We start from the raw sequence: 26,533 nt of genomic DNA, 5'->3' as shown, positions 1-26,533 counted from the left end.
AGAACTTTGAACAACAAATCAGTGACCCAGTCCCTTTTCTCTTTTGCTCATGAAACACCTTTGGCATTGTCTTGACAAGGAGTGACTGATCACAACAAATGTAACGCATGTGGCCTAGGTCCTTGAAGCTACTTGAATCAATGACTCCAACAGTAATCCACAACTTTTTTTTAAAATCTCCCCTAAACTTGTACGTTACTTCACCGCCCTCTCAAGGTTGTAGTTATCTTTACTTGTTGACGTTTTTTCTTAGAGATGTTTTCCTTCTACTCAACTTTATAACAATGTGTTTGGATACTACGTGAGATGTCAGCTTCTTTACCAATAACTCAACGTGGCAAAACTTTTTGTGTGGGTCATGTGTAGTAGTCTAATATTCTGAGACTTTATCTGTAAGTCATAATCATAAAAATTAACGGAAGCAATCATAAAAATATACCATTTTTTTAATTTATATATATATATACATTTATTTATTTATTTACAAATTTACGTTAAAAAAATTGCACATTTCCGATTATATATATTTTCATTATTTGAGAAACATCCGTATAATGGCTCGTTCCGCCGGTGTACGTCGGCTCACAAAACGAGCGCTCCCTATCAGGCTGCTTATGACCCGCCCCCGCAAACCAGAAACAGCAGAGCAAGAGAGTGTGACGGCAAGCGCAGGAGAAAGCCAGGCTGGAGCTGCCCTGGGAAGTCGGGAGTGTGCCAGAGTCAACGCAGAACAACGCCATTTAACCACGAGCAACGGAAACAGACAACTGAAGCCACAGGTACTCACGACTGCGGTTTCCTTAGATGTTATCGGTAATTTTTGGTGAGAATAACCGCTTGTCCCGGTCAGAGCTGCTCTTTAGCTTCTCACGCAGGCCTGGGAACGGGCCGCAGCGGAAGAGTGAAGCAGTGCGCCGGGTCAGAGATTTAAAGAGAGGGAGGCTGGGATAGTACGAGGCCCGTCAGGGAAGAGGTCCACGCCTCCAGAGAGGAATGAGTGTTTCTGAGTGGGAACCAAACTATTCCTCCTACTCACTGTCTTGGTCAGCTCATTTATAGTGACAGATATTTCCGGTGTATTAAACTTGACTGACCGGTTAGCATGAGAGTGGTCAACCGTTAGTTAGCTCTGTTAGCTAGCTCATTCATAGTCCCTTTGAACTTAAAGAAAATTTAGAAAGTGAGGTCATTCATACTGACCACGTCCGGTTCACAGGACAAACCCTGCCAGGACATTTTAGGGAAGTGAGGTTGTGAGCATTCTTGCTTGCTGCTTCTGATGACTAATTTCATAGCGTGGAAAGTATCACACCAGTAAGATCAGACACCTTTATAGTTTTTTTTCGTTTTAAGGAGTGTCGCTTCTGAGTTGACGTGGAACCAGCTGCCATCACTCGCCCTGCGGTTAGTGTTAAGCATGACCAAGCAAGCTAGCACATTTAGTACTGCACCTGAGGGTGCCGAGGTGGCGTAAAGGATACCACCCTGTGTCAAAGACAAGTTAAGCTACTATGAACTATTTCTGGTATTTACACTGAGTGACATGTGTGCTGCCAAACCCTTCATATCTGCATGTGTCCTTGTGACATTTAGGCCTCTTTGGTGCTAGGGGGACTTTGGACTCATTGGAAAGTCAACCAAGATCTACTTAGTGACAGTTTAAGAAACTTAAAAAGCACAGAAATTTAAATTCTCCTCGATTCTGACTGAAGATGTTTGTTTTGTCTTGTTGTTTCCATTTATCTGATCCCTGTCTACCGATAAGTTATTTCTCAAGGCTGCTTTGCCCAGGTAGAGTAGAAAATGAAAGCATGGCTTCTGATTTGTTAATGTTTTCCTCCATAACCAAGCACGTATACCGTGTACTTTGATTCATTCAGTTTATGAACCAGATTATTGATAAGATTGAACATTATCTATCTATCTATCCTCTACCTTGCGTCAGAGCTTTTTGTCTGACTGGAGTTCATGTCTCTGAGTGTATTAAAACACACTGTCCAGTTTGTACGTAGGTGTGGGCTGTTCTGAGATTCTTATGCTCTAACCTTGAGTAAAAACCCAATTGTATCAAATTATCTGCATTAAAATTTGAGACAAAATTGTGTAACATAATCTGATTGCTTTTATTTAAAACAAAAAAGGACAAAGAAAATGCAATGTTACTATAGTAACAAGTATACATAAATGGCAGTTCAATTTATTTAGTAACTGACCTATTTTCAACTGTAATATGGTGTTTATTTAGTAGCAATGGTTAGAGTAATCTTAAGTCCTTAAGCTCCTGTTTTTTTTTTAAATAGTTCCTGTGAAAACTTCAATTGGTTTAGTTAATTTTCACTCATAGGTCCAGGTTAAGAAAACATTTACTTATTGTTTTAGTTAGTGTTTTTAAGTAGCTTGCTGCCAGTTCAGAGATGTTAACTTTAGAGTGTTGCATGGCCTTGTTTTGGACTTCAGGCAGGATAGTTATCAGGACTTGCCTCTGTGTCCTCGCCTGCCAAATATGAGGCCTGGCCAGCCAAGTGGGTAGATTCCGGGGAGCCAACAGCCCGAGAGGGCTTTGTCCTCCAGGCTCATTTTGATGCTGGAACGAGGCTCCAGCTCCATAAGGGAACGCATGAAATCTCCATTCTTAGTCCCAGGACTGGGAGAAAGTGAGAAGTAAACGAAAGGAAACAAGCTTGTGAGTTTTACACCACCTACTCCACCCATCGTCTCTGTGCCAACATTCAGTGTTGCTTCAAGGGTTACTGACGGTTTGAAAGACTTTATGTTTCGAAGATGTTTTCTATAGAAGGTCCATACAGTGTGACCAGGGTTTTCATCTGGGTGTTTTCTTCCTGGTGGGATGTGCCTCACCGGGATGACATCTAGGAGTACCTTAACTGGCTCCTCCACTTTTCTATTCTGAAAAGAAGCCCAATTCTAACTAAGAATATGAGAGAACCATTAAATAAATTACGCACTCCTTAATGAGATCACTGGCTTGATACTGTTTAAAAGGCAAACGGTTCATAGAGGAAGAGTACATAAATGTACCACACAGAGCTACTGACGGACCAGAACACAGAACTACCCAAAATATTCTTTAATTAGCCGTCATTATCTATTGGCAATTGAGTTTCTGAAAAATCAGATGTTTCTTCTATCTTCATTTAAATGCTTTTAAACTCGTCACTCCCATCTATTTTCAGTCTATAAACACACCAAACATTTTGATGCTCTTCTATTTAGGTGAAAAACAATCTAAAGGTAGAGAGCATGTATTTGGATGAATAAATGGAGATAATCTTCTATTTTTGGTTGGGTTCAGACTACCAGGAGGTTAGACCGTAAAGAAAATGGATGTCAGCCATGAAAAGCCTGATCGGTGCGTCCCCGACTCAGACCAAGGCCGCAGTTAATTAATCCGCTATTGAAATCCAGCTTCAGGATGTATCCGAGTTATAAAGCACATTAGAATTGCTTTGTGGGCAAATATTTAGATTTTTTCTTTTTCTTTCAATGAAAAGTTTGGTTTTGCAGCCAAATAAAGCTAAGCTTGCAACAGACCTAATTATATGTCTCTTTTTCTGTTGTGAAATGTGATCAGAGGTTTTGGAGGTTTGGAGTGAAACACAATCAGTGCTGCACTGTGAGACTAAGCCTGTAAGTGCTCAGGAAGCCCTGCAGTGGAAAGTTATTCTTACATCTATTATCATGGGTAATCTTCTTAATCCAAATTACTAAAGGCCTGCTCTACGACACTGACTCCTATGCTGAACGTCGGCCACAGCTCTTGACTGGATTGTGCAGAATTTCAGGTCACTTCTCATCAGATGTGTACACTGCTGACACAACCCTTAAACAGACTTTAACTTTCTTTTTCTGTTTCTCTCATGCCTGAAAGATGCTATATTTATATCATTTTCCTCTATATCAGCTTGTCTAATTTAAAAGAGATTTTTAGCATTGTTTTAACAGGAAAACCTGTAAATTGTCCAGTAATGGTAATTTAATTACCAGAATGAAGTCGTAATATTAGAGAATAAAGTTGTAATTTTGAGAAAAATCAAGAGTCGGATGTGGTATAAAAAAATCTGAGATTAAATTTTTTTTATCTCCTGGCCCTACTGCACACTTTATTCAAAAACAAAAATAGAGCTATTTTCCAACTTTTTATGGTTTGAGATATTTTTGGATCAAATTTTTAAGCCAGAGCTTTTTGTGAATTAATATTTTTTAGGGATAATGAATTCACCACAGACTACACTCTGTGCTTTTAGGAAATCTCTATTTAGTGTAACTTACACCATTTATATATAACAAATCTAGTGGTATATATTTTGTCATAGAAATGATTCTGCATGGAAATGGCATAATTCTCCCATTACCACACTGCTTGATTGTTTAGCCAACTTCTGCATCATGCTTTCATGATTTGCAGAATATGCTGACAAAACCCAAAAAAGAGCTTATGTGGAAAGAAATCTAAAAATTTGAGTCTAGAACACAAATGGGAACTAGGAAGAGCAAAGGCACATTTTTCTGAAGAATGTGTTTTTATGGATTTTAAATTGATTACATCTGAGGCTATTGCATCCTCAGAGATATCTAGAATGTAACAGATGAATATCCTCTCCTCTGGCATAAAAGGACTGAAGTTCCCGGCTGCAGCTGGAGCGGTGTTCAGCCTCTGACACTTTCATGTCGGTATATTTTTGCCCCTTTCAAATCCAATCCAGTTTAAGTTTAGAACAGCGGGGGCTTGTCCTTACAGAGGCCGAACGGCAGGGAAGTGGCTAAATGAGAACGTACGAATGTTAGCCTAGTTGCCTTTTGCTTGGTGTTGACCTATTTTGTTCCTGTTTCAGTCTGAATGAGTGAAGCAGACATTTTTAATATTTGTTTAACATTTTTGGCTTTAACAGAATAGTTTTCAGTTCTCTCTGTTCCCTCTGTGAACTTACAGTATGTAATGAAGTCGTTAAGCTGTCTGGCAGGGGCAGTGTGGTCTAATTGGATCATATCGCTAAGATAGGGTAAGGTCAGTTCTCACTCGCCACCCTCAGCATAAACAACGACCCACCACACATGGAGAAATGTCACACAGAAGCACAGATTTATATGTGGTTACAAAAAGAGCAAAAATCAAGTCTTGGATGAAAATGTGCAACAGACTAAAAGCATGGTTTAAGGTTTCTATGTAGTCTTAATGGACATGTACTTTATAGCCTGCAACTAATGATTATTTTAGTGATCGGTTAGTCTATTAATTTTTTTTGATTATTAATTGGATTTAAAAGATGGCACATTCTACAGATTTCTCATTTAACCTTTTAAGATTTTTTTATGTACAGTATTAGTCATACATTAAAAGATGTAAATAAACAGATTACTCAATTCCTATTTTAAATAAGAGACAATTTTATTTCATAAAATGCAAGTTTTAGGAAATAGGAAATAATTTAGTGAATTTGAACCAGGGAAACGAAATTATGATACTTGAAGAGTTTGAGAATTTGTTTTCTTTTTTAGAAAATGGTTGTTTTTAGAGTTTGTATATCCCAGTTAACGATTAATCAATTGCTAAATTAGTTGACGATTATTTCAATAGTTGATGTATTAATCACAATCGTTTCTGCCCACTTCTCTGGGTTTCTACAGGTTTGAGGTCATTCTAGAAGCCTTGTCAGTTTTTATACACTTCCAAATCAGTTTTGATTTATTTGTAACCCTCATCTTGTTGGAAGCTCGACTGTTGAAGTCTCACCTGTAAAACCCCAACCGTTCTTTTTGTTCCTCTCCTCAGAATGGCGATGGATATCTACGACTCTCAGTACCTTCTCATCCTGGCCCCCACACTGGTCATCGCCCTCATGTTCCTCTTCTTCTGGCTCTTCATGAAGGAAACCTCTTACGATGAGGTGCTGGCTCGGCAGAAGCGAGACCTCAAGCTGCCACCGACCAAGCCAGACTCTCGTAAGAAGAACGAAAAGAAGAAAAGCAAGAAGAAGGAAACCGCCAGTGGGGGAAGTGGTGGAGGAGAGTCTGAAGAAGACCTGCGGGATTTTGACTTGACTGACGTCATTGGCTCTAACGTGGAGGCAGAGGAGGAACCTGAACCTGTGGTTACCCCGGATCCATCCCCGCCTGCACCTGCTGCCGAAGTTTCGGTCTCTCCAGAGGCTACTTCTGGACTAAGGGAGAGGAAGAAAAAGGAGAAAAAGGCTGCCAAGGCTGCTGCCAAAGCTGCTGCTGCAGCAGCTTCCAACCTAGAGGAGTCGGAAATGAACGACTCAAAGCCAGTCAGCCACAAGACAGAGACGTCTCCAACTTCAGGCAAACGGATGAGCCCACCTCCTCCACAGGTGGAGTCGCAGGTTCAGGTCCAAGCTGCTCAGGCTCCTGTTCAAACTCAAACTCCTCCCCAAACCTCTGGGAAGAAGAAAGACAGGAAGAAGCAGAAAGTGGAGGCGGGTTAGTAAATAAGTGGAGTTTTTAGCCTGGTTTAGCAAGGGATAGCCTTGAGTGTAAATATCAAAATTTTAATGCATCCCAATATTGACACAAAGATTTTAAACCAATATATGTTGCATGATTGACTATGCTTAATATTTCCATATTAGATGAATCGGTCTGTATCGTAAATGATTGAAAAGTGTATCCCTAAATCTTCTTTCTGTTTCAAGCAGACGTCCAGCAGCTTGAGGTGAAAGCAGAGCAAGCTCCAGCTCCAAGCAAAAAGGAAGCTCCTTCAGTGGCCGAAACCAAAGTTCTTGACGGTGTCAACCCGACGGCTGTCACTGGCAAAAAGAAAAACTCTGCCAAAAAGCAGAAGACAGAGCATGGTAAAAATGATCAAAACAATCTCACTATCTTGAGTCAGATGTTGATTTCTTTAAGGCTCATAGATTCAATCTTTTTCTCCCCTAAACAGTAGTAGAGGAAGCCCATATTTTGGGAGATGCATCAGCCTCCAACCACCAGGCAGCTCATAATGACGACGTACCACCTAAAGCATCTGGCAAGAAACAGAAGAATGAGACTGATAAAGGTAAGATATAGTTTAGATTTTTTTTTACCCTTTTTGGCCAGCTGTGGCTAGTAAAGTTTATTTCATTCATTTAGGTTACAAAAGTAAAACTCCTACATTTATTTCACACAGAGTGATGTAATTCAAGTGTTGACTCCTGTTAATTTTGGCTTATGAAAACGCTGTTTCCCACCATATTCATGGAATGCTGAGTGGAAGGAAAACATTTGGTAAAGAAAGGTGCACAAACCCTTTCTTGAGCTTACAGTAGAGTCCCAAACACTCGACTGTGGCTGGAGTCACCGCACACAGACCTTTCCAGAACAGGAGTTGCAGCTGCTACATTCTTTGTGTTAAGCCACTGCTAAACCAGAGGCATGATGAGTGTTGGCTAAGAGCAGGACTGATGCTCAGTGATCCAGTCTGATATTCAAACCAAAGGAAAGTTTTGCATTTCATTTAGAACTCCTGGATTAAAGAGGAAGAGTAGAGAAACTCAGATTTCAAGTAGCATAAGGTTCAGTGTGACGTTTCCAGATTTAGAGAACCCTGTCATATACTGGTGGTGGAGAAACTGATTTTATTTTTCAGCTGAGGCTAAATTCTGAGGTTATATACGATTGAAATTTTTTTAATAGACTGAACTTTCTCTATTACAGATATATATTTTTTTCCTCTTCCAAATTCCTTTTTCAACCATATGTTTTCCTTCCACTCAACTTTCCTCAAACCGAACTGGCTGAGCACTCTTGTGATCCGCCAGATTCTGTCAGCTTATTTTCTTTTAGCGCATCAATATCTGTGTGCTGATTAACTGTCAGATCAGCTCTTTTTCCTATAATAATTTACATCATAACATTTTTGTTTTAATAGTTCTTCTGCTGGTCTTGGTCAAAGTTCAATGTGGAGTTTGCACATTGAACTCCACATTCAATGTGGAGTTCAATGTGTTGATGTGGTTAGGTTTTGCAGCTCAGTCAAAGAGAGTTTAAAGCTCCATTACCTGTCAAACATTTACAGACTTTTTATTGTATAAATAAACTGCAGCAGCAACCTTTTTGTGACTTAGCAGGGAACACAGAAGTGAAACTGAAGGAGCTGCTTTCTGGTCTGTCCAGCCTGACTTTGTCAGAAGCGGAAGCTACCAATGTGATTGCTCTCCTCCGAGAAAAGAACCCTACTGCCCTGGATGCCTGGCACAAAGTAAGATTACTGGACCACAAACCACACAGCTGTGACAAATGGCATGTCTTAATATTTGAATACAGCTGATAAACCTGAAAATCATTACTGAATTTCCCCTGTCTGCTTTTCACTTCTCCTCTATCGCTGTAACCTCCAGTCCACAGCTAGGCCTGACCCGGCGGCCCAGGAGAGAGAGAAACTTCTTGTAACTCTGCAGGAGGAATCCTCCATCGCCAAAGACAAAGTGAAGCAGCTCAGTCAGGTCAGAAACGCTCTGAAGAATCCTTCACTTATAAGGTATGGATTGTTTTGTTGAGCTTTCCCTTGTGATTTTTAAAAAAATGCTTTAGGAGCTTCAGCTTGAGAAACAGAAAACTGGCAGAATGGAGACCATGATGAGAGACCAGCGAGTCGCCATGGAGAAGGAGCTGGGCGGCATGCAGGCCAAAGCACAGGGCAGCTACCAGGAGCTACAGAATATGCAAAAATCGGTGAAACCTAACTTCCTCTATTCAGTAAAATGGCTTTAATTTAGTAACTGATGTGAAATGTAACACGTGTGTGTGTGTGTGTGTAGTTTCAGCAGGTGAGGGAGCAGTTGGAAGCCCAGATCACTCGGCTGCAGCAGGAGAACGGGATCCTGAGGGACGCGGTCAGCTCAGCCACCACTCAGATGGAGAGCAAGTTAGTGCTGCACTTCTGGGTCAAATCTGTCAGAATCTAAATATTTGAATTATTATAGTTCACTCTCTTAAAGTGTATACTATATTTGTATGCAGTTGAAAAACGTGGAAATAATTACGGAATGATTTCCAAAAAATTATATTTCTGTGACAATTTTGTAGCATTCCTGAAGTACTTTACAATTATGACTTAGATCAGTGGTTCTTACACTTAACACATAGGTGTCACTTTGCATTTACCTTTCAAATGACACCAACATTTCTGCAGAGTACCACTGAAAGTGACTCAACTCAAACCATCAGTTGATCCATGAATCTGTCAATGCCTACTGGTGGTACCCGGGTTGCCTTTATTGGGACTCTCAATAAATTTTACTATTGATTATTTGCAAGTTAAATATAAACAAATCAAATGTGTTTTGTTTTTTTTCATTTTATTTTCCGTTTATTCCTACTGTGCTGCACACAAATTTCCTCTGAGATAATAAAGATGATTGATTAATAATACTTAATCTATCGAGATTGAACATTTACATTTATTTCCTTCTTTTGGTTTGATTTCTTAATTTTTGTTATACAAGAGTTTTTTCAAGTAGCTGTTTTTTGTGTTTTTTGGAAATCGGTATTGATCTGCCTTTGCGTATAAAATATCCAATATATCCTACCCCTTTTCACACTGAAATATGCTTTTAGTGGGTTGCTGATGATTTGCTTCTTCGGCAGTTTCCCAAAATATTGCCCATGAGCAATTTTAGCATTACATTCTTGACAGGAATTCTGCAGAGCTGAACAAGCTGCGCTCCGAGTACGCCGGCCTGATGAAAGAACTGGCAGACAACAACAGCAAGTTGCAGCAGGAGGAACACCAGAGGAAGTCACTGGAGGTCAGCTACAAGCAGAACGTGTCCCAGCTGGAGGTACGCTAAGCCAGATGTGTGTGTTTACCTTCTGCTCCAGGGTCCCTCGGCACAGAAGAGTGCAGCTTAGCTTCAGATCTGGTCAGTGGGTGTGGCAGCATTAGTGGGGAAGTGGCGAGGGAAGCTGTAGTAAAAGTCCAAGGGTGGATTGTGGGAAACAAAACCTGAGATGGGTGGGTTTGCTTGCTTAGGAAGCTGGAATGTTTGAAGCTTTGTATAAACACGACTTTTTCCTGTAAAATACTCGGATCAACCCTTCCTGTTGGCTTGATGCAGACAGGTCTTTGCAGTGAACTCCAGACGTATACCAAGCTTTGGGTTTCACACATTTTAACCTTGATAAGGCAATTTAAAGGATACATACATTCCCACTCAGATGTTTACATACACTTATCGTTAGGAGTGAACAATATGAATTAAAAGTTTATCTCGATATTTTGTGTTACCATTGCGATAACGATAAAAGTGATAAAACTATTTATTACTTTTTTAGATAACTGTATAATTGTGACACATCAATCAGAGCCACACAAACACAAATACTGACCTTTAAAACCATTCCAAATTGTAATACGCTTTTATAACAATAAATTATGATAAATACAATATGATAAATCTCCAGCCCTACTTATCATTAGGTATTACACTCTTGAGCATTTAGAGATGAGTTTGAGCCATTCTCTTTCCAAAGTGTAAAGATTATACAACAACTTTCCTGAATTAAAAAAGAACTGGGTGTCCATTTTGACTGTATAGCAGAATTTTTCTATTTGGTTTCAAGGCATTAAAAGTAGTAGGTCAGGACACCTTATATTCTGATAAATATCTTTTTAGCATGTTGCATTTCAACCTCGCACTTTTTGTTGCCATGAGCATAATTTTATTTTCTTATTTGACCAGTCATCTAAATGTTTTCCTGGAACAGCTCTGGCTTTTAGACATGGTGGATACATTTTGAATTGGACTGAGGGCAGAGCCGTTTCAGAAGCCTATTGTGGCCTTATTTAGAAAGCCTGACTGTGTCTGTTTGACTCGTCTGACCCAGACTGTCACCTCGGATGAAGAGAAATGGGTCGAAATATTTATGAAGAACTCTGAAGCCACCAAGACACAAGGCAATCTTTAGCATTGAGATCCTAGAAATCTTAATATTTATAAAGATATAGATACTGAGATATGCTTTATGTAAGAAAACAAACATTCTTCTACTATGCCTTTTGTTATAAAGTTGCTTGATTCCTCGTCATCCCCAGGCCCAGTTACAGGATGCCAAGCGAAGCTGGGAAGAGTTGCAGAACTTCCTCCACAATGTCAACGCTGAACGAGAGAAACTTCAGGCCTCCAAGCAAGGTCACTAAACATCCTGTCACACAGAAAACATTTATATATTCTCAGTCCTGTTCAAGTGGAGTAACTTTATGTCTTTTTTTCTTTTAAAAGAGCTTCACAGCCAACTTCTGGCAGCCGAGACGGAGATGAACAACAAAAACAAGGAACTCCAGACTCTACACAGCAACCTGAATGAGGCCATGCTCTCCAAAGAGCAGCTGGAGCGGAGGGTGTTGGAGCTGATGGAGATGTCCCAGCGCAGTGTGCCGGATGAAACTGTGCAGGCCCAGGTTCAGGTAAGCTGCTATGACCAATTCAGAATATGACAAATCACGCACTCCATCTGGAAATAACTCTTCCAATTTGTTTTACTAGGAACTTAAGAATGAGAACAAAGCTCTTCAGGCTCACAACGAAGCACAAAAATCCCAGAATGAAAACCTGCAGGCTCAGATCTCCTCACAGGTGTGGGCCGGCTTTTTACCTGTCTTTTATTTCTCTTTTGAAAGCAATAAGATTAAAACCTACATATCTGAGCGCAAGTAGGCTAATGAGATTTCTCTGTTCAACATTTAGGCCAAACACGTGTCCCACATTGAGGAGCTACAGAAGCTGTAAGCAAGTCTTTTACCCTCGGATTGCACCAAATGTGTTGGCATCGGAGATCGGTACAGTGATCTTTTGTATTTGAATATTTTTACCTCCACCTAGGCTGTCTGAAAAGGAGCTGCAGCGGAAGAGTCTTCAGGATTCTCTGAGTGTTGAGAGGAGCAGCGGAGCGAGCAGAGAAACTAACATGCAGGTATGTCTTAAAGCTTCAGGTTCCTGTGCTAACATGTCACTGGTTAGTCTGTAGGCAGTTTATCACAGTGTTCTCTACCATGCTGGGAAGACATTTTGTTGATGTTCACCTTGCAAGATTATTCACATTTCTTGTTTTTTTTTTTTTTCCTCTTTGCTTCATCTTGCAACCATGAACTTCTCTGTAGGTTGTTGGAATATTATGAGATGCACTGAGAATAATTGAGAACTGGAAGGAAAAAGATTCATGGATATCAATATTTTTTACAACACAAAAAATTGAAAAGCGTGCCAAGAATTTATAACCAGATCTCTGTAATGTGATACATCTGTTCAACCAGTTGCCTTCAGAAACCAACTTATTGGTAAATGGAGTAAACCTGTCTCATCTGTACTCTGTATAAATACAGCTGTGCTATTGAGGTCTTAAATGTTTTTTTAGAGAATGTATCAAACAGCTTAAGGAAACAGTTGTAGAGAAGTCTAAAGATGGGTTGGGTTTTAAAACAGCATCCCAACTAGGCCTGTCACAAGAACAGGTTTTGCTGGAAGATAAATTGATAAATTATTCTTGAAGTTATTGCTGTAGATCCTATTGTTGTTTGAGACCATTTTCAAGTAACATACTTGTAAAGGCATAATAATGAAAGCACAGCCTCTCAAAGATCAATTTTAATTCATCATGCTATTCTTATCTCCATTGGCTTTGCACGTCTAGAAACTGTCAACAAACTTGCAGCTGTAATTGGAGTTAAATGTAATTATTGAATGCATTGATTCAGTGGGACTGAACGCAAATGCATGCCACACTTTTCAGATTTATTTTCATAAAGCGTGTTAAAATTGTTCCTTCCACTTCTCAACGATGCACCACTTTGTGTTGATCTATCACATAAAATCCCAATAGAAACAAAAATGTAGGGTTTAATGTGACAAATTTGACAAAGTTCTTGGATTGAGTATTTCAGAAATCCACGGAGCTGTTTTGTCTTTTAGACTTTGCACAATGAGAACTTGTCGCTGAAGGTGGAGATTCAGAATCTGCAGGCACAGATTACTGAACAGGTTAGCTGCTGCTTTGTTTTTTCGCTAAACACATTTAAAGGCCCCTTACATTATTCTTCTTTATTACACACCTAAACATATTGGCTTTGATCCTTTTCCTTTCAGAAAGCTTCCCAGCTGGCCTTGGACCAGATCCAGAAGAGGTGGGTGTGGAAAAAAAATTATATTTTTATTGCCGGTGACTTTTGTTTATGAAACAAAAGATCTGTAGTGAAAACCTGCTTCCTCCGCAGTGTCCAAGAGAAAGAGGAGAACATAAAAACGGTTGAGGGACTGTTGGAGAAGGGGCTGATTGAAGTGGCCAACAAAGAGGCGGAGCTGAAGGTAATGCCAGTTTTTAGAAAAGAACAGGCATGTTTTTAATTTGTGAACATTTTGATCTCTTTCCCAGGGGAAAAACTCCCCCGACAAAAAATCAGAACGTTAACTTTCTTCCCCCAAAACTGCAGACTATGAAAGAAGAGAATGAGGTGCTAAGACATGAAATAGATGACCTTAATAAAAAGAAGGCGGAACAGGTGAGATCTGGTTTATTTTATTTATTTTTTAAATAATTAACAGATTTTTTCTTGTCCTTTCACATGTTTATTGTATTGTTTTCTAACCACAGGCTACATCAGAGTTGAAAGTGGAAGAACTCCAAAAACAGTAAGATCAATCAATCTAATTCCAATATTTCCTGGTTTGTAACAAGTCGTTTTATCCTGACCTGTAAAAGCACCATTAAGCCACACATTCCTTTCTGATAATCTCAGGAGAACTGAATGTGTTGTCTTTGTAGCTAAATCTTTTTAATATTTGCATGAAAGTTGCTACAGCAATCCTATTAACATCTGGCCGAGTGACATTTCTAACATTATCAGAAAGTCCAAAGTGTCAAGTGTAGGCGTAAAATGGAGATCTAGGCTTAGTGTTACTTTCTCTTGTCCAGCAAACACACGCAACCACTTGCTATTGTTGTTGCATCTTTAGACATCAGTAGATGTTTGACATGTTGACTTCAGCCAGTGATCTATCGCAATCAGCTTTCTTGGCCAAGTTTGTGCAAACAAACAAGAATTTAACTTCGGTTCTATTATGCTCTCAATATACAGACTTAAAACGTCCTATGGTGTATTTACTTGTATCTGTACTATACAAATTATTAGTCGAAGGTTTTTACTACAGCATGTGGGTTGGCTCTTTTTTAAGACCTAATCAACAGATTACTCTTTTTGTTTTAAATCTTAAGGTTGAAAAACAGTGTATTTGATAATACTGGGAGACTCTGTAAGGCTTGTAAAAGATTTTTTTGTTTTGTCCTGGTGTCACTGATGTTTAGGATCCAACAGAAAGATTTGAAGCTGAAATCGGTGGAGGAGAGTCTACAAGCAGCACAAGCCAGCAGCTCTACCATGGAGAAGACAGTTGAGGTTTGGGCCTTTCCGGAACAACAATTTGAGCATTTTTCACAGATGATCATCATTGGTGTAGTTTTGTTCCCGTTTTGAGCTCGTTTTATCCTCTTGTATCTCATAGACTCTACGGCAGCAGTCGTCTGCTCTTCAGCAGGAGTTGGAAAAGCAAAAACAGGAGCAGCAAGAGATGGCCAGTAAGGGTACCAAGATTCAGGAGCTCCAGTCTCAGTGAGCTGACCTCATTCTTTACATTGAATTCCATTTTTCTACATTTTCCTCCCCAAATCTGACCATAATGGAGAAACTCTGAACTCCAGGTTAGCCGCAAAGGACCAGGAAATTCAGAGGCTTCAGACTGAGCTGGAGGTAAAGACGAAGGATCTGGGTGAAAAAGTGGAGCAGATGCAACAGCAGGTGAGGAAGGTTTTTATAAACTACACATGACTGCTATCAGAAGATATTTTGTTTTAATTTCTGGCTTGTTCACACAGCAATCCATCTCTGCAACACCAAGCCCTGCATTCCTCGCAGCGTAAGTGAAGCGATGCCACTCAGGTTTAAGAAGTTTATACTGAGAATAGTGAATAGCTTTAAAAACCAGAGGCTGTTCTGTTTGGCAGGATTTCTGAGAAAGAGAGTCAGGTGGACAGTCTGCAGGTGGAGCTGGCTGAGCTGAAGGACGCTTTGGAGCTTCACAGGAAAAAGAATAACGTAGGTTTCCTGCAGGATTGACTTGTAACACATTAACACTAAACTCTTTCCCCTGTCCTCTGAATGTTCCCACCAACCGTTCCCCCTCCTCAGGTCCGAACACTGCATATTTCCATAGTTTCTGTTCTCCACTGTCACTTATTCTCAACTGGTTTGCTTTTTTTGTTCTGTTCAGCTAGAATCTCTTAGCTGGAATGTGCTCTGTAGGAAAACTAGGGAGTCCAGCATAATTGGACTCATCAGTATCTTTTCTACCTTGATTTGGATTTGATAAGCTGAGCATTGCAAAAGAGAGCTTCCAGTCTCCTCGTGTTGTTCTTACTGTTGGATCCAGTATCGGCAGGCTTGGTTGTTGTTGTGAATGACTCAGAATTTTAGAAACTGTTAATAAAGCATCAGTGAAAAATTATTTTCACATTAAGAACTCTGTAAATGCAGTTTTTATACCTCATGAACTTCCCCACATTTTATCACATTGCAATCGCAAAACTTTTATATTCTTTATTGGAATTTGGGACAAATACATTAGGAAGATTGAAATTTCTTCTCCTCTTGTTCCTTTAGCAGTTGGAGTTTGTTTTTTTCCCTCTAATGTAATAAATCATTCTGGATCAGGCTTTGTTTAGGGGGTCACTAACTGCTTTTTCCCTGAGGCTAAACTGAAAGTAGTATCTTTCTGGAACTGACTTTGTAAAACAGGAGCTTCGGGAGAAAAACTGGAGTGCAATGGAGGCTCTGTCAGCCACCGAGTCCATGCTTCAAGGAAAACTCAGCAAAGCTGTCAAGGTTCGACACCTCATCTCAGTCCTGCTTCACTCTAGATCCAATCTGATGCATTCCCCCTCCAAAATGTCTGTGTTTTGCCATAATTGACCCTGTTTATTTTCTTTTTGCATCATCATCATCCATAATAACACTGCATACTCGTTTACCTTACTTTTGCTCTTTCTCCTCTTTTCATGGCCCGATTTTTAATTAGCTTTAATTCCAGCTGCCGAATCTGATCGATCCTTTTGTTGCATGTCAGATTGTTCCAGTATTTTTCTGAAGCTTTGCTAAACCAAAAGACAGGCAATGAGTGTGCAGTGACTTAGTCATTCACTAGATGTCATTAGCTCAAGATTCATGTTTTTATTTCTGTCGTCTTGTCATTAAGCATGGCATGTTTTCTCCAATATTGCCAACTAATCAAAAACGACTCCTTACAATGCAGTTTCTTTTCTGTTTTAATTCTATTTAATCTTTCAAAATGTTTAATCCATATGCAGCAGCCCTGTACTCGCAAAGACATCCTGACTGATCACCATCAAGAGAAACTGGGGCAACTGGATGTTTTAGCTAAGTTTACCGGTAACACTTTATTTGACGGGATGTGAATAAGACTGACGTGACACTGTCATAAACATGACATAACACCTGTCATGAACATGAACGAATCTTTATGAATGTCTATGAATGTTACCAGGAAGTGTCATTCGGTAAATAATGACATTTTTAATGCAAAGTTGCTCTAAAAGTTGCATTGAAAGTCCATGAAAAGTGCCAACGTTGCATTAAATTGTCATTATTTAGAAAATCATGCAAAGTTGGCACTTTTCATGGACTTTTAATGCAACTTTTAAAGCAGCTTTGCATTAAAAGTGTAATTTACCGAATGACACTTCATGACAACAGTCACAGACATTCATAAGGACTCGTTCATGTTCATGACAGATGTTATGTCACGTTTATGACAGTGTTATGTCAGACTTATGCACATCCCTTCAAATAAAGTGTTACAAGTTTACCTTACATTTTGCGTAGTCTCAGGTCAATTTGCAGTCGGATAGCGGTTTCTATTTGCAGTTGCAGTGATGTGTGTATATTTTTGCCATCCTCCTACAGCAGTAGGTTAGCACATTCGTCCAAACATCACAATGTTGCTGTGATAAAGTAGAAAGCTCGTTCTCTGGTCTGAGCCTGGTGCTTTTGGTACTTTCTGTGTTGCTGTTGTGTATTTTCAGACGGTTCAAGTTCTGTTCAGCTTTGCTAAGTGTTACTGCTGAGAGTGAAAATCAGTGACATCAGCTTATTGCCAGGAGCCCAGTCGTGCGACGCCTCCTTTTGCATTTATCGAAAAGCTCTGGGTTAATTTGGTCATTTTTAAGGAGGAACAATTATTTATTTACTTATTTGGGAAATTAAAGATAATGAGAGGCTCAAAATCTCAAGTTTTGTGTTTAGTTATAGACACAAAATCTTAGAGAAAATAACAGAAATGTACCTCTTTTACAAAGGTTTCAACATTCATTATTTTTATGTTTCTATTTTTTCTTACTATACGCATTTGATATGTTGGATTACATGTATATCAAGTTAATCAAAACTGTAATTCAGACATTGAAGTGACTGTAATTTGGGAAGTTTCCTCCATAAAGATCCTAAAAAATGCAAATGTTTTGATCCCCAAGTCACTTTTACCTTGTGACATTCTGCTCTATGGTGCTGGGAGAAAAACATTTTTCTAAGAAAATACTCCTGCTTCATAGGGAAAATGTTCAGTACTATTCTTTATTCACTGCTAGAGTTTTGAAGCAAGATTGTAAACGAATCTATTCCCTTGGATGATGGCTAACCCATCAGATGACATTACTGTTGCCGTGACATGGTAGCATTTATCTTTTCTTCTTTGGACAGACGGTTGTTTTGCTGCCTGATTGTGGTTTTCATAAAAAGTGTCCGTTTTGGTCTCATACCTTCCCGCGACCATGTCTCAGTAAGCTCTGCACTGGTCACAGCTCTTATCTCCTGTGCAAATGATATTTTAGATTAGTCTTTCTTGCACCTCCTGAAACTTTTTGAACAACAACTAAACTTGATGGTTTTGGTTATGTGATAAAATGGCTGTTTTTTTGTGGGGGGTTTCTGGTTGACTCAGCGAATCAGAATGACAGCGATATCAGCTGCTCTGCCACAAAATGCTTTCTGCTCAATTTGCGGCAGTGCTGAAATGCAGCAGTTTTAATATCTGTTAATAATCAGTTAAGTTTGCAATTAATTGCATTTCCTTTGATCACTTTTCTCAGCAACTCAATGCTCCATAAAAGATTTCTCCTGGTCTCTAAGCATGCTGAAAGGTGCAAATGGGATAGCATATGCTTAATTTATCTAATAAAAACAAGTTGATTCTAGTTAAAACACTGATGAAATTAATCTACAAAATGATGAAGAAATGATTCGTTTACATCAGGATAAGTGCAGAGGGCCCTGTTGCCGCATCGCCTGAATCAAATCATCACAGTTCTCAACGCACTTTCTCTCTGTATTTTTGTTTCTGTACTTTCTGCTTTCTAGGAAAGCCATGCAGCGCTGACTCAGACCCAGGCCGAGTGTCGAGATGTTCTGCACAGACTTCTGCCCCACGTGCCTCTGCCCTCTGAACAGGTATCGACAACGCTGCATTTTTGCCTTTATTTATTTATTTATTTATTTATTTTGTTCTTCTGCCATGTTTGACTTTAATTTTTTCCACAAATTGTTCCTCAGAACCATCAGGAGTGGTTACAGGGATTCGAGACTGCGGTGGCTGAAAGCTTGGTCGTATCGGCTAGACAAGCAGCACAAGAGTCAGAGGTAAGTTAAGAGTAGGAAGCCTAAGTTTGCCAGCTGTCCTTTTTATATTCTGAATGAGTAAAGAAATGTTGTCCTTCCTGCAGGAATTAGCTGAGAAACTGAAAGAAGCAGAGGAAACCCAAAGGATTTTACAGAAGGACTGTGAGACGTACAAGAAGGTTTTGGCAGAGACAGTAAGATGTTTCTTTGAGTCTTGAAGTCATGGGGAGAGCTTCCTCCAGCTGAGGTCTTATTCCTGCTGTGTCCACAGGAGGGCATCCTGCAGCGCCTGCAAAGCAGCGTCGAGGAGGAGGAGTCTCGCTGGAAAGTTAAGCTGGAACAATCACAGGAAGATGTCAGAGAGGTGTGTGTTCAGGCTTAGAAAGAAACAACTGCTGATTACAGATCACAACACAGATGTGTTTGTTCCTTTTTTTCCAGTTTTTCTTTAGTCAATGTTGACAAAAGTGTCTTAACAAAAGTTATAAAATCTAAAGCTTCCTTCACTGTTGCTGTTCTTGTTGCATCCAAAAGCTGTGGAAAAAATGAAAGTAGAAACAAACGTATTGAAACGTTCTAGGTTCTGCACTTCCATCATGCAGAACCTAGATATACAGGCTCTCTCTCTTTAAATACATCTGTGAAAGAATGCGTTACTTTTAGGCATACAGTAAATTCCAGTATTGGGATCAGATTCCACTGTGGAATAAGGGGGAATCCACATGGATTCTTCTAAATATTCCACATTGAACGGTTTGTGGGGTTGCAACAAAATGGAAATGACCTGGGAATGACATCAGGTCAGTCACAAAGCGGTAGGCCTCTTAAAATCACAGCAGGGTCAGTGAATGCCAAGGTGCATTGTGAGAGGAGATCACCCTTTTTCTGCACTTCTGGATCTCCAGACTTCATTCAACCCTCAGATTAGCTGAAGATCAACATGTAGAGAGCTACATGGAAAAGGTTTCCATGGCGAGCAGTTGCATCTGAGCCTTTTATCTCCAAGTACAACTCTTGAGTCTCAGATGTGTGATGAATGTCATCTGGACTCTAAACCAGAGAAGTTCTGTTCTCCAGTATGATTAAAAAAAAATCAAATGAGTCCAGAGCAGAAACATCTTGTCCAACATGAGTGTCTGATCTCACAAATGGTCTCCTGGAAAATGATCCAAAATTTCCATAAAAAAAATCTTTTTGAAAAGCCTTTGAAGAAGAACAGCCTGCAACATTAAACCCTGTGGATTAAGAATAGGATCTCACTCAAGCTACGGTGTGTGTGAGAATGGATGAACTGATGTATTGTGGCTATGCGTATGTTAATGATCCATTTGTGTTTTGACCTTCCTGGTGACATAAAGTGGCTCCAATTTACTGAACAGAGTTGGATAATCCACTTCAGTCCACTTCTGTTGTCTAAACTTTCACCGTTCCTGTGCACTGTCTCGTTTAATTGTTCTGTAATTCTGTTTACGGTGCAGCTGAGAAGAGAGAAGCAGCACTTGGAGTCCGAGTTGGAGAGGGCAGAGAATGAGAGCGCTACGTATGTGACAGAAGTGAGAGAGGTGAGCAGAACCTGAACTGAACGTTCCTCCTGTTCCTCTGATCATTCGAAGGGTTTTGCAGCTACAAGATTATTCCTCAATCATCCAGTTTGACTCTTTAGACTCTGGATCGTTTCCCACAGACCTCCATTAAACAACATGTCAAACTTAATTTCAGCTCAAAGATCTGTTGACTGAATTGCAGACCAGACTTGATGGCTCATGTACAGAGGCTTTCAGACAGAATAAGGAGCTGGCTTTGGTAAGCATGGATGATCCTCTGGCTGGAGCTTTTTTAGCGCCTCTCTGGGTTTCACTGTCTGCTGCCTAACTTTGGGCCAACATGCAGTGCTTTGCAGAAGTATGTTTACTCTTTTTAAAAACTTATAACTTTGTTGGAATTTTATATGCTAAACCAGCAAAATTAGCATGCAAAGTTATTTCAGTAGAAGGAAAATTTTGACATGGTTTTCAACATGCATGACATGCATTTGTATCAACTATCTTTTACTTTAAACACCTTTAAATATAATCCACTTGAACAAGTTGAGTCCCATGACTTTATATAAACTTTATTCTCCATGTTACAATTTGCAATTTGTTCTGGAATGTTGGTGAACAAAAAAGCATCAGAAAAACTTTTGAGTTGGAGCAAAGTTGATGTTTGACCTGGACAAAAACCCGAAACGTGCAATCAGAGCGACAATAGATTGTTTAAAGCAAAGCATGTTCATTGAAGAGTGGCCTAGTCAAAGCCCAGACCTTAATCTGATCTACTTAGAAATGTAAAAATTGATGTTCAGACCACTCCTCCCAATCTGACTGAGTTTGAGGGGTTGTGTAAGGAAGAATAAATCTACATATATTTCTGCCGATTCAAACATACAGCAAACTATGATTGCAGCTGTTATTACAGAGAAAATGATTTCTACAAAAGTATTGACTGAATGCACGCATACTACAACACCTCAGATCCAAGTTAAATACATTAGTTTGTGGCTGTCACATGAGAAAATATGTCAAAGTTTAAGAAGCATGAATACTTCTGCAAGGCACTTTAACATCCTGAACAACAAAAACTAAAGACATAAGATTCTGAATGAAGATCCTCCTTCTACTTGCTGCGATACTAACCTTTCCTTTTCCACATCTGTATTCTACTCGTCTTTCTCACACCACTAAACATTTTCTCTTTAGATGCCAAAAATGGGTCTCCGCAGTAATTAACTAAAGCCTCAATCTTCAAACTATTTTTGTCTGTTGCTCAACTGGTGCTGGAGATGTTTTTTCACCATTATATGTTAAATCCACCCCCTGTTTTGAACTGTAATGGCAATAGTAGTATTGCTATTCAGACCAATAGCAGTACTACTGGATGTGACCTTCTTCCTGACAACTGTTGGAATTTCACAAACGTCAGATGAGCTGTTCACATAGCCACATTTTTGCAGCCAAAGAATGAAGAAATTAACATGACATCTGAACATCAAACTGCACAACAGTCATAAAGTTTTAGCTTTGAAGATCATGGAATGACTGACTTCAGCAGAGACCTTCCTGACCTGCAGGAACATATTTTCCTATCAGTCGGTGTGTAACGTTAAAATGTCGGAAGCGTCCTGTCAGTGTGTGAGTTACTCAAACTGGACTTTTCGGATTATGACATCATTCCTCTGTTGCAACAAGGTCATACTGACACAGTGCTGTTCCTGTGTTTGAACACACTCATTAAAAGACTACCACGTCATGGGCATTTTCACATATCCATGACATTTTTGCAAACACATGAGTTTTAATGAATTAGAATATCAACTCAGATAAAAGTGTTTCTGACTCAGGAATGACTTCAAACGAGGAATTTAACCATTGTAGTCCACATCCTGAATATGTCCCCATCTGCAGTCCAGAATCACTTACAAATTCTTCAATTAACATTTTCTTCTACCACACTCTTCAGTTTCTCCTTCCACCTAACTTTCCATTAATATTCTTTGACACAGCACTGTGTTCAGCTAGCTTTTCTAGTGATGACCTTTTGTGGCGTCCTCTCATCCAGTGTGTTAATGACCGTCTGCTGGACAACTGGTATCTTTCTCAGAGCTTTGAGAAATTCAATTTGAGATTTCCATCTGCTGTAAGCTAAAATCATCAAAGTTCATAGAAATTATGTATTGACATGTATCATTCTGTGTGTGATTAATCCTTTTTCTATCAAATCATTTGAGTAATCTTGAGATGCACCTGTGTGTCTCCACTGTTTTGATTCTTCTTGTATAATCTGAGGAACAAGCTTAATGTCTGTCTTCAGTTGAAAACCCAGCTGACTGAGACGCTGTCCAGGTTGGAGACAGAGGAAAACGAGAGGCAAAGAGTAGCTGGAGACCTGTACAAGGTAATGGCGCTAATTTCTTTCGTGCGTCTGCTCACACAGGTTAAACCACAGCTCATAATGCTAATGAACATTGTTTATTGTTCACTCAGGCCCAGCAGTCTCTTGAACAGATCCAGAGTGAACTCGCAAAACTAGTAGAAAACACTGCCCTGATAGAGAACAGCAACCTGTCATCACAACATGTAAGTGTTTTCTAAGAGTAGTAGTAGTAGTAGTAACATTTAGTGGTTCAGCATCTGCTTTAAACCAGCTGATGTTTGTCTTACAGGAGGAGATTGACAAGAAGGAGAGAATAACTGCGGGACTGAATCAAACAGTGAGAGAAATGCAGCAGTTGCTCAATGCGATCAGCCAGCAACTGGCTAAGAGACAACAGGGGGTGAGTTGCCTTCCTGACAAAATGTTGCACTGCATCTGCAGCTTTAATAAGATCTGCTAAAACACACTGGCCTTATTTTAAAAAATCTGATTCTTTACCTTTCCACTGATTTATCAGCTGCATTAAAAAGACAAGCAGGTTTCTGCTGTCTTAGAAAAACCACGAGCCATTTCTCCTGCTAACGTTAGACATAAGCGTTTGTTTTGGTTGTATTTACCCAGAATGCCCTGTGCTATGGTCTGCTTCCTGCTTTTGGAGCAGTCTCTGGTCTACTTGCATTCACTTATGCATTCGAACCGCATCATAGTTCACATCAACCAAACCGAGACCGAGGTTTTGATGCTGCTTTTTTTTTTCTTTTTCCCTCCCCATTAAATCAGACTTTCCAGACACATTGACTAGAGTTGTATTAAACTAAACAGGGCTGGTGTAAATGCACCCTGACTAACAAGGAGCTTGTACATCTAGGCCTGTCACAATAACAAATTTTGCTGAGCGATTAATTATCTAAAAAATTATTGCGATAAATGATAATATTGTTTCAAGACCTTTTGACAGATTTAATGGAAATGACTAATAGTGCATGCGATTTACTGCCATAGATAGATGCACTTTATTTTCAAAAGAACACGTAACACTGGAACTAATAAACTAAATAAACAAAACAACCAAAAACAAAAATAAAATGGATTCTCAGTCTCCATTAACAAAAAACGTACTTGAATAAAAACTAAGCAACCTAAAGCCAAAATGGAAATAAATACTGCATTCAACCAAAAGAGTGCAGATTATGAAGTCTGTATACTATATTGTCGTTCAATAATCACTAGATTTAAATAGAGAAGACAGGCACATCCAACTACCTGATGCAATATTTCACACTACACGATTTTTTGCCCCGTTTTTCCCCTTACGACAATCTTAGAATGTTGGCCGATCTAAGATTGTCGCTGGTGATTTCGTAACCGATCATCCTGCAGTGTGTGGTGTGTTACGGTAGATTGTCGTGGCCGCTCCGATCTACAGTCATGGCCAAAAGTTTTGAGAATGATTCAAATGTTAATATTTACAAAGTCTACTGCTTTCAGTTTTTATAATAGCAATTTGCATATACTCCAGAATGTTATAAAGAGTGATTAGCTTAACAGCAATTAATTGCAAAGTCAATATTTGCCTAGAAAAGGAACTTTATTCCCCAAAACACATTTCAACTTCATTGCAGCCCTGCCTTAAAAGGACCAGCTAACATAGTTTCAGTGATTGCTTAATTAACACAGGTGTGGGTGTTGATGAGGACAGGGCTGCATATCAATCTGTCATGATTAAGTAAGAATGACACCACTGGACACTTTAAAAAGAGGCTGGTGCTTGGCATCATTGTTTCTCTACTGTGAACCATGGTTATCTCTAAAGAAACACATGCAGTCATCATTGCACTGCACAAAAATGGCCTAACAGGGAAGAGTATCGCAGCTAGAAAGATTGAAAATGGGCCGACAGTTAGCCGACAACTCGTGTAGTGTGCACTGGACATTACAATAAGGAAATGAGGAAGGGAGGGTCAGTGGAGAGCACCGGAGCGGAGCCTTTTTTCATTCAGTATCATCAACAGAAAGAATAAAAGGCAGGAAGAAACGATAAAGCCGATAATTAAAATGAGGTCGATAGGTTTAATTTATCGTGCGATTAATTGATTTATCGTTTATCGCGACAGGCCTATGTACATCATCAAAGTATTACCAGTAACTTTATTCACAATCATGTTTTTCTGCAAACGATACAAAGGTATAAGCAACTTATCCTTAAGAGCTGCACTTATGGCTAAATTATGAGTTTGTCTGAATATAAAATCCAGCTGAAATGGACCAAACTTAAGGCTCCCTCTGTAAACGAAAAGTCAGAATTAAGACATGTTGCTTACTACACATCCTCCTGTTTTATCAGCTTTTAGCAGCATAGTTGAATGCTCAGCCTGAATCGGTTTATTTTCTTCCAGGAGATTGAGAAGGATCAACAGAAAGTATAACGAGAGGATGCCGCCACGCAGGCACACCGACTGCAATACAGAGACAGCCTGCAAACTTCAGCCTCCTCACAACCGCATCACACAGTCACTCCTGCTCACTTCCTCCCAAACCCTGTCCTCTTCGCCTGAACTGTAGATGGCCTCTTGTCTGACGGCCTACACAGGACCAGGCAGAGGTTCTGTTTTATTCTTAACACTCCAAGCACGGTACCAAAACTCCCAATTCTCCACTCCAGCCACATTCCTCTTCTGCAGCTTCATCAATTGATTTACTATTATTTTCTTTTTTACTTCAAACTTTAAAAATGACCCTTGGCATTATTTAAACTGTGTGGCAACCATTCCTCTGTTATAAATCCACCTGTATAATTTCCAGTGACATACTTGTGAAAACTACAGTAGATTTTTGTTTTGTCTGGAGAGATCAGAGATGAAAGGTCCCAGCTTAACGAAACAAACTTTGGGGTTTTCTGTTTCTTTTCCTTTTAACTTAAATATATGTATTGTTTAAATGTACCACTTAGGACCTGCTGAAATACACTGTTCTGTTGATTTGCTCACCAACAAGAGAAACCGCCACGATTGCTCCATGCGTACCTTGGCTCAATACTTCCTGGGGAAAGAAGGGAGTCAGTAGAGCTCTCTGCATGCGAGATGGGTCACTACGTGACTGTATTCATGGTGACATATTTTTCTCCCGCCTTTACTGCAGCTCCACAGAGAAGAGAGTTTGGAGTACAAGACCAGGCACATTTAAGAGGTTTTTAATCCAACTTCATCCACTTTAGAAATGAGCGTCCCATATCGTGTGTAATCAACACTTACTATATTGTTGGCTGAGTCCATTAACACTGAAGATTTTGTTCTTTTTGTAATGGGTGATGTTAATAAAAGGGATGCTTAATAAAGCTTGTCTTTTCTTTTTTTTCTATTGCAACCTTTGTATTGGCCACAAGGTGGCAGCATATTACCAGAGAGGATGTTTTTCACGCTTTTGAGTCACAAGCTGGAAAATTCTGAGTGCGCAACATGAAAATCCAAAGTTTCTTTTCATGTACTTTTTGCTGGTGGGTAATTTAGTTTGGAAAACACATTAAACTGTTTGAATGCAGACATGTTACTCTAGGTCAAATTTTAAGATCCATTAAATCTCAATGAGACATTGAGAAATGATTCGTTTTTTGGTATTGTAACCTGCTGTGTATTCAGACACTTTACTGATTGTTTTGTTTGTTTTTTTCATTCTTGTAAAGATAAAAATTATGGTAAACAAAATAATCCCAAGATAAATCCTGATCCCCTAGAGAGCTGTTTTAAATCCTATCTGTGAGTCATCATTCACATCTTCAACAAACGATGGAGCCTCTGACATGCTGATCTTTGCAAAACTATTCATACCTGTGAATATTTTCTCACAAAGTAGTGTGAAATTGTGAAATACTTGGTTTTGAATATCATACGTGTCTAAATCTACCTACTGATAACTGCGGTGTCTTTAGCG

The 26,533-nt window shown here is 39.5% G+C and overlaps 1 protein-coding gene across 8 annotated transcripts; it reads left to right on the top strand.

Annotated features, from left to right (window-relative positions):
• The first annotated feature begins 633 nt into the window (after positions 1-633).
• On the top strand, positions 634-25,940 carry ktn1 (kinectin 1). 8 transcript variants are annotated; one of them, XM_008400189.2, is made up of 35 exons: positions 634-779; positions 5,792-6,459; positions 6,675-6,830; positions 6,920-7,036; positions 8,085-8,218; positions 8,358-8,462; positions 8,551-8,691; positions 8,778-8,884; positions 9,656-9,800; positions 11,054-11,150; positions 11,241-11,425; positions 11,505-11,594; positions 11,706-11,743; positions 11,841-11,931; positions 12,927-12,995; positions 13,101-13,138; positions 13,229-13,319; positions 13,445-13,513; positions 13,606-13,643; positions 14,317-14,407; positions 14,514-14,620; positions 14,710-14,806; positions 14,884-14,924; positions 15,013-15,103; positions 15,803-15,889; positions 18,437-18,526; positions 18,629-18,715; positions 18,799-18,888; positions 18,966-19,058; positions 20,173-20,256; positions 20,414-20,497; positions 22,544-22,627; positions 22,717-22,809; positions 22,896-23,006; positions 25,003-25,940. In XM_008400189.2, exons 2-35 carry the CDS (start codon positions 5,793-5,795, stop codon positions 25,030-25,032), a joined length of 3,738 nt encoding a protein of 1,245 aa, XP_008398411.1. In that variant the 5' UTR covers positions 634-779; position 5,792; the 3' UTR covers positions 25,033-25,940. The 8 variants fall into 8 exon arrangements, with proteins under 8 accessions (XP_008398411.1, XP_017158035.1, XP_017158034.1 ...); XM_017302546.1 differs by having other exon boundaries at positions 6,672-6,830; positions 6,923-7,036; positions 8,088-8,218; XM_017302545.1 differs by having other exon boundaries at positions 6,672-6,830; positions 6,923-7,036.
• Positions 25,941-26,533: the final 593 nt, after the last annotated feature.

The sequence above is a fragment of the Poecilia reticulata genome, linkage group LG22 (assembly GCF_000633615.1).
Source record: "Poecilia reticulata strain Guanapo linkage group LG22, Guppy_female_1.0+MT, whole genome shotgun sequence".
In the NCBI taxonomy this organism is placed as follows: domain Eukaryota; kingdom Metazoa; phylum Chordata; class Actinopteri; order Cyprinodontiformes; family Poeciliidae; genus Poecilia; species Poecilia reticulata.
The sequence above is the reverse complement of the archived record's forward strand: the minus strand, read 5'-3'. Positions and strand labels throughout refer to the sequence as shown.